Source organism: Eulemur rufifrons, chromosome 15, assembly GCF_041146395.1.
Source record: "Eulemur rufifrons isolate Redbay chromosome 15, OSU_ERuf_1, whole genome shotgun sequence".
Classification (NCBI taxonomy): Eukaryota; Metazoa; Chordata; class Mammalia; order Primates; family Lemuridae; genus Eulemur; species Eulemur rufifrons.
In genome coordinates, this window is record NC_090997.1 from 80,857,727 (window position 1) to 80,870,426 (window position 12,700).

Consider the following 12,700-nt stretch of genomic DNA (forward strand, 5'->3'; position numbering starts at 1 on the left):
TTTAATGTAATTTTCAGTGCTTGATGATACCTCCCTAGAGAGGATATAACAAAGACTGAACCAGGATGACATAGCTCAGAAAAAATTTAGCTAGGGAGGAATTCAGATTAGGGAGAAAAATAAGGAGTTGGGCCTATTTTCATTTAAAAAAAAAATCCTTCTGGAATGACATAAAAGAACACTTTTTAAAAAATGAAAAGAATAACAGTTTATCTTTTATTAAAGGCAAAGTGTTTCAATTTTAAAGGACTTTAATCCCAAATATTGAATAAATCAGTGTAAATTGGAATAAAAAATGGAGAACAGTCAACATTGTCAACACTGAATGAAGATTTGTAAATTCAAAATGTGGATCAAAATTTCCCAATTCAAATTGCTTTTCTGAATCTTGGATTACATCTGGTTTGTTTTAAATTTGTCTTTATTTTCTAAATTTGAACTTCTTTATGTAGCACCCATCACATCAGCAGTTAAATTGGAGAACTTTATGTGTTTTTTTATATTGTTTTTGTAAAGATGATGACAGACTGGAGGCCACTTGAAAATACAAGGTAATGAATACAAGATGGTCCTCAAACAATTAGATTCATGGGCCTTATTATAATTCTCTTAGTCTTTATTATTAGTAAATCTTGGACTAGAAACATATTTGCTATAGTATTAATATTTATTTGTAGCCTAGCCTTTGCAGGGAATGGACCTGGATGCCCTAAGTGACATTTATCAAGCCTAGTTTCTTATATGAAAGTGAGTCTTTGCAGAGTAACTTGAAAAAAAAAAAAAAACAAAACCCAAACATCTGGGTTTGGTTTAAAATATGTATTTATTCACAAGTGAGTAAAAAATGACAAAGTATCACCTCCTTCCTTCTTTGGGCTTCTCCCACCCTACTCTGCGATGCTTCATAAACAAGTGTCTCAAGTTGCTGTTTTTTCTGGTTTTTGCTTTCTTTCTTTCTTTCTTTTATTTTGGAGACAGGGTCTTGCTCTTTGGCCCCGGCTAGAGTGCCGTGGCATCAGCCTAGCTCACAGCAATCTCAAACTCCTGGGCTTAAGCAATCCTTCTGCCTCAGCCTCCGGAGTAGCTGGGACTACAGGCATGTACCACCATGCCTAGCTAATTTTTTCTCTATATTTTTAGTTGTCCAGATAATTTCTTTCTATTTTTCAGTAGAGATGGGGTCTCGCTCTTGCTCAGGCTGGTCTTGAACTCCTGACCTTGAGTGATCCTCCTGCCTCGGCCTCCCAGAGTGCTAGGATTAGAGGCGTGAGCCACCATGCCCAGCCTTTTTTTTTCTTAATTAGGTAAGAGCAAAGAGGATAAGAGCAATTCTTGTTTTTCATAAAAGTGGTATTTTCTGTCCATTTGCCTGTCAGTATCCTGTTGAAACACACACACACATAATATAATGTGTTGATAACCATTATTACTGAAGTGGAACATACATAGTGGGACATTGTTTTCTACATGAACTCCAGAAACCTTAATATCTTGCCGTGCTGTATAATTAAATGATGTTTATTGTGTCCCATTAAATATACATCAAATAAATAGTTTCATAGTCTCTATTCATTAGTTTCATTTTGGAATTATGTTTTAATGAATGAGCCTGCTGATATGTTAATAAAATAAATGTCGAAAGAGGTCAACCTGTCCTCTGAAATTTAAATAAAAATTGGCATGAGTCCATCTGATGTTAAAAGGGACATGTAATGCTTCCTTAAGATACTTATGCACTTCAGGGGACTTTATTCTTAGAGATACTTCTACCTTTGAGTTTCTACCCTCATTAAATGGTTCATCTCATCTTGCATGCGTATGGTGCTGTAGTAGTTTAACTATGAAATGCAACTTGTTATGTCCACTATGTATTATCTTTCTGCAACTCATCATGTGAAATTTTACAAACAAGTTTATTTTTTCAGGTTATAAAGTAATAACTACTCTTTGTAAATACTTTGGAAAACATAAAATATTATAAAGATGAAAAAAATAACTCCCTGATAATCCCTTTTAATGTTTTGGTAAAGTTCTTTGTAAAAAGTGCTTGAATGCATTTATTTAATTCTTAAACTTTTTTTTTTTTTTTTTTTTTTTGAGACAGAGTCTCACTCTGTTGCCCAGGCTAGAGTGAGTGCCGTGGCGTCGGCCTAGCTCACAGCAACCTCAAACTCCTGAGCTCAAGCGATCCTCCTGTCTCAGCCTCCCGAGTAGCTGGGACTACAGGCATGCACCACCATGCCCGGCTAATTTTTCTATATATATTTTTAGCTGTCCATATAATTTCTTTCTATTTTTAGTAGAGGTGGGGTCTCGCTCTTGCTCAGGCTGGTCTCGAACTCCTGAGCTCAAACGATCCGCCCACCTCGGCCTCCCAGAGTGCTAGGATTACAGGCGTGAGACACCGCGCCCGGCCTAATTCTTAAACTTTTAATTTAAATATGATATACTTTAATAAAGTGTGCCAGGTTCTCTTATGCCCCCACCTCCAAAGTAACCACTAGCCTGACTTCTGTCACTATTGATTAGTTTTGCTTATTCTTCAATCTCATATAGATGACATTATTCAGTATATATGCTCCTTTCACTCAGTATAATGGTACCATTTTATTGATGTATATTATTGCATTGCATAAATATTCTACACTCTGTCCATTTTCCTGTTGATAAAATTTGGATTGTTTTATGTTTGGGGGTAGATAAAACTGCTTTAAGAATTTTGTATATGGCTTTTGCTCATTTCTCTTGGATATATACACCAAAGAGTAAGTTTGCTATGTCATAGGTAGGTATGTTTAGCTTTATTAAATGCTACCACATACTTTTTTAAAAGTTATCATGTTTCTCTAAATTATACATGTTAACTGTACTGACAAAAATGTTAGAATTTGTTGACCTAATGCAAATCTTAACATGTTTTATGTTCTTGAGATATAAATTCTAATTAATCAACGATACTCTACATTTCTTAATAACTCTTCTTTGCTTATCTTTTAAACATCAACATAGAAGATTGTCTACATTTCTATTTGGATCCTGTATTTAGATTGTGAATCTAACTTAGTATTTTAAGAATGTATTTTACTTTGTTTACTTAATCTTAGTCTTAGTTACAGTCTATATATAATGATTCATGAGGTAAACCATAGTCATAAACTTACAGAGAATAACTTTCCATGATTTTATTTGTGGCATGGAGAAATGGGGTAAAAGAATATACTTAATACGCAATGAATATGAATTCCTTAGAGGTTGTATGTGTGTTGCATTTACTCCTAGGCACATGGCTAATTAAGATATGGTGGCCTGAATAGCTAAGCCATTTATTTTTGTATGTATTATGAGCTGTTTATCTAAATCCAAAACCATGACAAACTCTAACATTTTTTGGCATTCTCTTTGCTATTTTTTAATGAGGAGGTGGAATATGTATTTAAAAAAAATCTCTTATAAAATAATGCATATTCATTTCAGAAAATTTATAAAAGTACAAAAAACTATTTAAAAAGCATACAAAATTACTTTAAACTAACCATCATGAGATGAATACTATTGATCAAAGATTTATTTTTTTTTTAAAAGCCATCTCTAGATTATGTCTGGGTTGGTACAGATTGGGCCAATATCTTCTGAGGCACTATGAGGTATGAAGTGTACAAAGAAATGATACTAAAGTCATCATTAAAAATTATATGTGGTGTATACTGAATTGCTTTCCTATCATCTGCAGAAAGTAACCAGTTAGGTTTTTTTCTTTAACTATTATTATGAACTAATAATATGTGAGCATAGTTGGTAAGCTTTATGCACTGCCATTCTCATCCTTATTGAAGCTTAATTGCCTCAGATTGCCTTATCTCTACTAGGAATCTCTTCCATTTGTCTTCTGAGTCCTTTCGATATGATCTTAAGGGCATTTGTTAACTTCTTTATTACCTAATATGAAAAGATGTTCTGAACATAAATGTATTTATCTTACACATTTCTTGTCCCAGACTTGGAATCAGCCATTCTCCAAGAAGCCCTAGTTTCTTCAGAGGAAAGTAAAATTTCAAGAGTACAATCCAGTCCTAGGGATGTTCATTGTTCTTGAGTTGTCATTCTACCTAATCTCTTCAGTGGGCAGACATCGGAAATAAATATGTTTATATGTATGTGTGCGTGTGCGTGTGTGCATTTTAAAAGATAAAATACCTCGTGAGTGTATGCTGATATTTCCAGTTCAAATTCAGGACTACAGAATTTTACTTACCATATTAATATTATATCTATATTTTTTGACTTGCTCACTGAGAATCCCAGTACTTATGAACCCTGGGGATAGGATGAGAATACCCACAGTGGCTGATTTGCTTTATTCCATATCCCACGCCCAACAGTCTCCGAATAACAATATTAATATCACCACCATCAATAAAAGCAATTAAATTTTTGAGAGGGTAAGGCATATACTATCTCCATTCTCTACCCTACTTTTTCTAGTTGTACTTTACACTGTCAGAGCATATAGCCACTTTACACTGTACTTTCTCCTTTTTAACCTTTATTTAGTCTTAGTTCTAAAGATAAACTATATTCAATTCTCACTACCAGTACTTGTGTTATTAATAATATCCCTCAGTCATTTTCACTGTTTGAGGGTGTTTGCTAGGAGGTTCCTCAGGAAGTGCTCACAGGAACAATGTGCCCTGAGTTCTTGTATGTTTTTAATAGTTTATTTGTATCCTTCATTCTGGAGTGTCAGTTTTGAAGGAAAAAAATTCTTTCGCTCACATTTTTTCCCTTACGTATCTTAAATATGTTATTTATTATTTTCTGGCATAAAGTATTGCTGTCAAAAAATCTAATGATGAGCTAATTTTCTTTTTACTTAAAAGGCTCGTGTTCTTTTTGTCTTCATGTCCAGACAATTTTACCTTTTTCTTTAAATCCCAGCAATTTTACTAGAATATGTCTTGGTGTTGGCTGATTTTATTAGGTACATGGCATGCTACATTGTTTCCTTATTATCATTTATGTCTAACATCATTTCCTTAATGTTCTTTTGAAATAGTACATTATTGTTTTGCTATGTTTTGTAGACATGTATATCTCACATGCTTTTATTATCTGGAGAAATGTCATTCTGTCCTTTATCTTCTATTTTGATATGGTAATTTTGTAAGTGATTTGGCTTCAATAATTTTCTTTTCCTAATTTATGTAAAATTAATTTTCCTAAACTTTGTTCAAGAAGGAGGCTTGGTTTAGTAGCTTTTCTAAATTCACAGAGCATCCTCTTTGTTTTCTTGCAGTGTTAAAAATATGGCAGTTTACTTCCTGAGATTTTGAGCCTCTGTTCCCCTCCTCATTTTAATCTAGGTCTTCTCTTAATGTCCTTGTTGTCCCTGACCCTCTCAAGTTTTATTTTATCATATTATTTTTTTACATTTACAGATAAAGTCATAATTCACCATGTACATCATGATGTTTTGAAGCATGTATTACGTGAGTGATGACTAAATCTAGCTAATTAGCATATGTGTTACCTCACATAGTTATCATTTTTGTGTTGATAATACTTTACTCTCTTAGCATTTTTCAAGAATACGATTCGATGTATTATTAACTAGGGTCACTTTTGTACAACAGATCTCTTAAACTTATTCCTCCTAACTGAAATTTTGTATCCTTTGACCAACATCTCCCCAACCCCCTTCTCCCAACCACCCAAGCCCCTGGTAACCACCATTTTATTCTTTACTATGAGATCAGCTTTTTTAGATTCCACATATGAGTGAAATCATACAGTATTTGTCTTTTTGTATGTGGCTTATTTCACATAACGTAATGTCCTCCAGGTTCATTCATGTCACAAATGACAGGGTTTCCATCTTTTTTATGGCTGAATAGTATTCCGTCGTGTATATATACTACATTTTCTTTATGCATTCATCTGTTGATAAACACTTAGGTGCATTTCATAACTTGGCTATTGTGAATAGTGCTGCAATGAACACAGGGGTGCAGATAACACTTGGACATACTGACTTCATCTCTTTTGGATATATACACAGTACTGGGCTTGCTAGATCATATGGTAATTCTATTTTTAATTTTTCGTGGAATCTTCATTGTGTTTTCTAGAATTATCTATAATAGCTGGACTAATTTACATTCTCAATAGCATTGTGCAGGATTCCTTTTTCTCCACATCCTCACCAATACTTGCTATCTTTCATGTTTTTGATAATCACCATTCTAACAATGAAGTGAAATCTCATTGTGGTTTTGATTTGCATGTCCCTAATGATTAGTTAACATTTCTTTTTCATGTACCTATTGGCCATTTGTGTCCCTTCTTTTGAGAAATATCTATTCAGTGACCTGCTCAATTTTGATTCCACTCCCAAGAGTGTGGGGGTCCTCTCTTGGAAAGGCGCCCTGGCTTTTAAGTTTTGCTGGAGTGGTTGGCCAAAACCCCTACAAGTTTCAGCAATTGTTCTCAAATTGGCTTCCTGTATTTCTTGTGGAAATTTGCTGGCTGTTTTGGAGGTCTCCTCTTCTCAGAAGCATCCAATACCCTGTTGTTTCTCTGCTTTTTTCACACACATGCTGACACAGAGCAGTTCTGAGGGAGGTTGATGATTTGTCCCCACTCATATTTTGGGGGCCAAGGGGTGTCTTATCATCTTATTTTGTTATAAATATTGCTTATAGGGTTTGGTTTTGCAATCTAGTTATTCTGTTTTTATGTGGGGATTTGGGAAATCTGAAATCTATGCTTCTACTACTAATTTTATCTTTCCAGAATTCTCTGATTCTTTTCAGAACAGTCAAGCTCATTTATCATGGCCTTTCTTCTTTGCACCTGTCAACTGACAGAAAGTAAATGTGAATTAACAATGCACTCTGTGTACGTGTATATGTGTGTGCGTGCGTGGTGTGTGTTTATTTGGGGACGTGGGGTGCTGCTGCTGACAGCGTTGCTATGTACATATGTGGGTGTATTCTAAAAGCCAAATGTTTTGACCAGAAATACTCTTCACATTTTGAACACGGGAAGTTTTCCCTTTGGTTTGTGGTGTGGGCACTGTTTGTAGAACGAGTCTTTATTTTCAGTTGTATTTTTGTCTCTCAGAATGACACTGGCACTACAACATTGCTAATTACCCTGGGAAAGGTTAGTCTGTCTGCAATTTTTTCCTCCTGTAATCCACAGCTATTCTCATCTGGAAAAAAATGGGCTTCTAGTTGCCCCTGGAGTTTTTCTTTCGTTTGCCATTCACTTCAGTTCACTTTTCTGGAGAGTAAAAACCTACCTGGGTAGGTATGGTATAATTTCCACACCAGGGCTTCTTGAACAATTTCATTTTATTATTCACAAACCACTTGGTAAGGTGAGACTTACTAATATTGAGGTCTGAGAAAGCCAAAGACTTGGGAACATGGAAAAATTGCTTTTAAGACATTTCTATTAATGTTAATGAATGGAAGATTTGCTTATCCTTTATTTCCTATTTATGCCATCATTGGTCACTGGTTGCTATGGCAACTGAAAACAGAATTATACAAAATAAGACTTATTAAATGGCTCCATTTTAATATAGAGTTCATTTCATACATTTCAGATTTAACAATAGGATACTGAAGTTCAGAAATAGACCTACAGTAGAGCATACAATTTAAGAAAATATTTAAACATTTTCCATGTGCAAGGCAGGTAGACTAATTGGTGATGTGAAAGGTTGGAAATTAACTTGCAATGGCCAGAGAGGTCCTAAATGCAAAGAGGACCGGTGTAATATAACAGGGGTTAATGGAGACTGAAGTAATCTAGAGAGAATTGAATTTAAAGTGTCTATAAATTACTGTGAAGGTAACAAAAAATGCCTGTGCACTCAATGTGGCGTGCATGCCTACAAATCTGTGACACTCGATTCAGTGTGAAGTATGTTTATGTAAAAATACTATGAATTAACCAATGTATTAATATATACGATAAAAAATTTAGAACATTATTGATGAATTATTTTAAGATAAACAAATATTTCCTATTTATACTCAAGAAAACTCAGAAATGTATAGAAGAATAAATGAATAATCGAGCCCTTTATAGAAAAAATATATACTTTATTTTCAACTAGAAAGGTGCAAACATGTAACTTTTGGTCACACTCTCAACAAATAAACTGTCCAGAAAACAGTCATAGTCTAAGTAGAAACAAATGCTTCCAGGTGAAAAGACCGATCAGCTATATAGAGTCACCCATTTTTTTTTTTTAAAGGCCATTTGTTTATTAAAAGTGAGGCTACCACATTTCCTACCTAGAATTCAGACTTCCAAGGACATTGCTGCCTCACCTTTAGTAAACAATCTGTTTTGATGGACTGTCCACTCTAACTGAGCAGAATTTCCATTTACGTATCCATTTCATGCTTTGAATTATCAGACAAGCTGTACATCCTACCTATGGTATTCAGAAGTTGAGGCTAACATTGAAATATCAAAGCATTAAAAACAAAAACAAAAAGGCACAAACAACTTTAAATTAACTTAGATACCTGTACAAATATATATATATATACACACACACACAATATTTACAATATCAATAAAAAAATCTGGCTTGTTACAGGCAAATTAACTTGCCACAAGCTGTCCAGTCTAATAGACAGGATTCTGATTCCTGAACACTGTCATTTGAATCAGAATGTCAGAGCTGAATCTGCTGTTGTGACTTAAAGAACAACTTGACTCAGCCTCATGATGGCTGGAGAATGGCCCATCTTAGCTGTCGCTGGAGCTCCGGGCAGGTCAGCGAGCATGCTAAAATTTTCCTTCTCAATTACATTCCAAATAGCAGGCATATAGCTACTTTAACATGACATGTGATGGTACCATCCTTTCTACTAGTACCCTCCCCCTGCTCCTAAAGCCACATTTTAGTATACATTCTGGCACAGTGTGCTAATGTAGTCCCACAGTCAAGTCTTAACTTTCTTCAAACCAGTGTTTGGGGTTGATAGGCTATTTGTTTGACATGGCACAATGTTCTGAATTGGGTGGGAATTTTTTCCCCCAGTTAGAAAAACAGATTTAAATAACTTGTGCTACTGAAATCATCTTTACATAAAAATGAGATGTGACTCAGTTCAAGTTCCAGTCTAACGAGTTAATGTCTCTCACTCTTTGGCTTCACGCCATGTCTCCATACATCTTCCTGTAGTACAGTGACTCAAAGATGTCATTGTCTCCGGGACAATTGTAATGGCAGGCACAGGTCTTGATGAACATCATGCTCTTTTTCATGACCTCACCGTCAGGACACTTGAACTCCACAGGCAGGGTGGTGGTTCTGTGTGGGGTGCAGCACCGGCCATCGGTGCACACTCCGCAGAATTTAGCCCGATATGTCTTCACGCTGGTGCAGCCAGAAAGCTCGAACTTGACAGGCTTGGAGATTTTGGGGGTACGGATGCACTTTTTGCCCTTCTAAGGGAAACAAGGGAGAAGAGAAAAAAAAAAAAATCAATGACTCTACAAGGGGAGTGGCTTTCTTCAACCCTCTGTTCTAGTCTTGTGTTGTCTGACTTCTGTTTATATTTTGAGGAGAGGAAGTTTGAGTCTCATTTGCCAGTTTTCCAAAAATAGACATGGCCTCTTTTGGAATGTCTTGAATTAACTAACACTGTGGAGGATTTTGTAGTGGAAAATTGGTGGTTCCTATTACACAATCTCTCACTGCAGCAAAACAGCTCCATGGTTAGATATTTTTGGAGATAATGGGGGCATAACAACAAGGGTGACAAGAGACCTAACTTTGGTGCTATCTGCTATCAATTCGGTGAAAATTAGCTAATAGGAGCAGAACTCTTACCTTAATATTCTCTTCCAGGTCAACTTCGCAAGGCCTAACCATGCAGAGGCGGCTCTGCTTCTCCAGCCTGCAGAAGGCGTTGTCATTGGTAACCCGGGTGGAGATGCCCATCCCACAGGTCTTGGAACAGGCGCTCCACTCTGTGGTCTGGACCAGGCAGTTGGCTCGGATCATAGTTGGGTCTGGGCCAAACGTGTCTTCCAGTCGGTAAGCTGTGAGAGCGGAGCACACAAACACGAGGTAAAACGACTGGATGAGAGATTTCCCCCCTTCGCTCGACTCACTCCCTCGGACAGAGAGTGGCAACACTGCCTTAGACAAGACGCAACTCACCGGCCAGGGCAGGGCCAACCACGGTTTGGTCCTTAGGCTCGTCACACACCCACTCCTCGCAGCATTTCCCAGGCAGTTTGACCCTCCTCGGGAAGGGGCAGTCAGGGCTGGGCAGGCGAACGTCCATGCTGCACAGGGGCACGCAGCCCACCGCCCCGTCCAGGCAGGTGCACTGGTATTTGCAGCTGCTCTGGAAGGACTCCCCGCTCCGGTACACCGTCCCGCCGAAGACGCAGGGCGCACCATCCTTAGCTGAAGGAGAGGAAGGAAGGGAAAGAGAGGGGATGCGGAGGTCAGGCTCGGGTTCCCCGCGCTCTCACAGTAAGCGCCGGGGATGTGAGTTGGGACCGAGGCTGCAGGGGGCGGGCTGGATGCAGCCGGAGGAAGAAACTCCGCTGGAGCGCTTTCTTTTTCTAGCGGGCGGGTGGGCGACAGGGAGGAGGTGGCCGGGCGCCGGGCGGCGGGGGCTGCGGGTCTTACCGGTGCACACGCCGATCTTGCGGTTGGCTGGGGAGCCGAAGTCGCAGAAGAGGCCCTTGTGTGGGTCGCAGGGGTCGCGATCGGTGCACAGCTCGCCCAGCTGCTTGGCGCAGACGCGGCAGCAGCCGCAGCCGTCCAGCACGAGGCTCACGCCGGCCGGGCAGCGCGGCGCGGCGGGACACTGGCACTGGCCGCCGCAGTCCTGGCCGACGGCCTGCTGCAGGGAGGAAGGGGCGGTGAGCAGGCGCTCGGTCGGCGCGCACGCCCTCCCCGGCCAGGCCCCAGTCCCTCCCAGCAGCCGCCGGCCGCGGCGGGGGCTCCCGGCGCTTACCCGGCTGCAGAGGGCGAGGAGGAGCACGAAGGCGAAGCGGACGGGACCCACGCCGGCGGCGGACATGGTCGGGGCGCTGCGGGCGTCGGGGAGCAGGGCGCGGAGACGGCGGCGGCGAATGGGGCGCGGCGCGGGTGGCAGGACCGGGGGCGCTGCTCTGGGCGGAGATGGGTGCCTGGACGCGCCGGGCTGTCGTCTCTGGGGCTGTCGGTCCCGGACGGCTGCTGTCAGGCTGGAGGCGGTCGGTCGCCTGAGGTTGCAGTTGCACTGGCTGCCTCCTCTCAGCAGGGAAGAGTTGTTGTGTGAGGCTGGGGCGGGCGGCCCCAGGCTTTTATACGCTCCGGGCGGCGGGGCTCGCCAATGAGCTGAATGGAGTCCTACACAAACAGGGACATTCCTCGCATTCCTCCCCACCTTCCTGCCTCATCAACTCACACCGGATTGATCCTGACCCCTTGACACTCAGCATTCCTCCGTCTGAAAAAGCTGGCACACTCCAGCTAACCAGAAAAAAAAAAAAAGCACAGTATTTCCAGCATCAAATAGGATTTTTCCTCCTATCCTCTTCACATTACTCCTGATATATATCATTTAAAAACACACCAGTAATTATTATGTTTTAAATACCACTTCTGTTTCTAATAGCTTTTCCCTGTTCTATCCACTGACACAGATTTTTTTTTTAGGAGGTAGGTAGCTGAAGAGGCAGACCTCAGGGATTCCTAAAAATTCAAAAGGGTTTCCTTTTTATTGATTTTGTAATGATTTGCTATAGGCTCTTGAAACTTTCCAGAGAGCAGAAAAGGAGTGAGTTGCTTTTAACCATTTGAAATCACCAAGACGTCTACCTGCAAAACCCTGAATTCTATATCCGAAAAGTAGGAATTTGATCCTTTGTCATTTGAGATAACGGTTTGGTTGCTCGTTGCCAGACAAAAAAAGAGAACAAAGCCAGGGGTCTGAGTCTGGATGCAGTTTCCTGGGGTAGATTTCTAGTACTCTTGCTTTGTTTTAATACATGTAGGAGTTTTATTGTTGTGGGTGTATGGAAGGAAAGAGCAAAAGTGACCATCCACATTTCCTGAAAAGTGGGTCAGTTGTTATGTCAGAGTAAATGATTCTGTGTTGGGCAGGTAGAAGCTCTGGGTGTCAGGATGGGAACACAGGGATGAGAAGGGGGAATAAGGCAGGAGGAGGACAGCAAGTGGCTTGGGGTTTACTTGGGGTCACTTTAACCACAGTGTGCTAGGGTCTTTGAGAAATGAGTGAATTTTCTTATACTGAAATCTGCAATCGTCAAAGGTGGATTGGATTTGGTTTGTCTTGAAGTAAAAAATTTGCTTCTCTAACAAGAGTAGTGTACCCTGTTGTATCTGATTACAAACTAAGATTGTCAGTGAATAATATGTTTTTAGTGACTCCCTGCACATCTGTGACTAGCGAATGTCACTTACTGCCCAAGAAGCATATGGCCTAATGGAGGGAGGTCAAGTCAAGGAAAGAATAGGTTTTCTTCTTCCTGCTTGTGTGCAGATGTCAAGCATGACCGATAAATCTAAGCATATGTCCACAGCTTCACTAAGGACCTAATTAATTCACTGTGCTTTCACTTAGAATATGTTGGTTTAGTGGCTTTTTGGGGTTAGTAACGCCAGTTACCATTTTGTGTAAAGAGAGTGATTCTATGACCGTGCCAT

General features: G+C 39.8%; 1 protein-coding gene across 2 annotated transcripts; it reads right to left on the reverse strand.

Moving 5' to 3' along the window:
- Positions 1-8,090: 8,090 nt before the first annotated feature.
- On the reverse strand, positions 8,091-11,303 carry CCN2 (cellular communication network factor 2). 2 transcript variants are annotated; one of them, XM_069487587.1, is made up of 5 exons: positions 11,004-11,303; positions 10,673-10,889; positions 10,193-10,444; positions 9,860-10,071; positions 8,091-9,474 (listed from the first exon to the last, which is right to left on the reverse strand). In XM_069487587.1, exons 1-5 carry the CDS (start codon positions 11,067-11,069, stop codon positions 9,178-9,180), a joined length of 1,044 nt encoding a protein of 347 aa, XP_069343688.1. In that variant the 5' UTR covers positions 11,070-11,303; the 3' UTR covers positions 8,091-9,177. The 2 variants fall into 2 exon arrangements, with proteins under 2 accessions (XP_069343688.1, XP_069343689.1); XM_069487588.1 differs by having other exon boundaries at positions 8,139-9,474; positions 10,673-10,886.
- Positions 11,304-12,700: the final 1,397 nt, after the last annotated feature.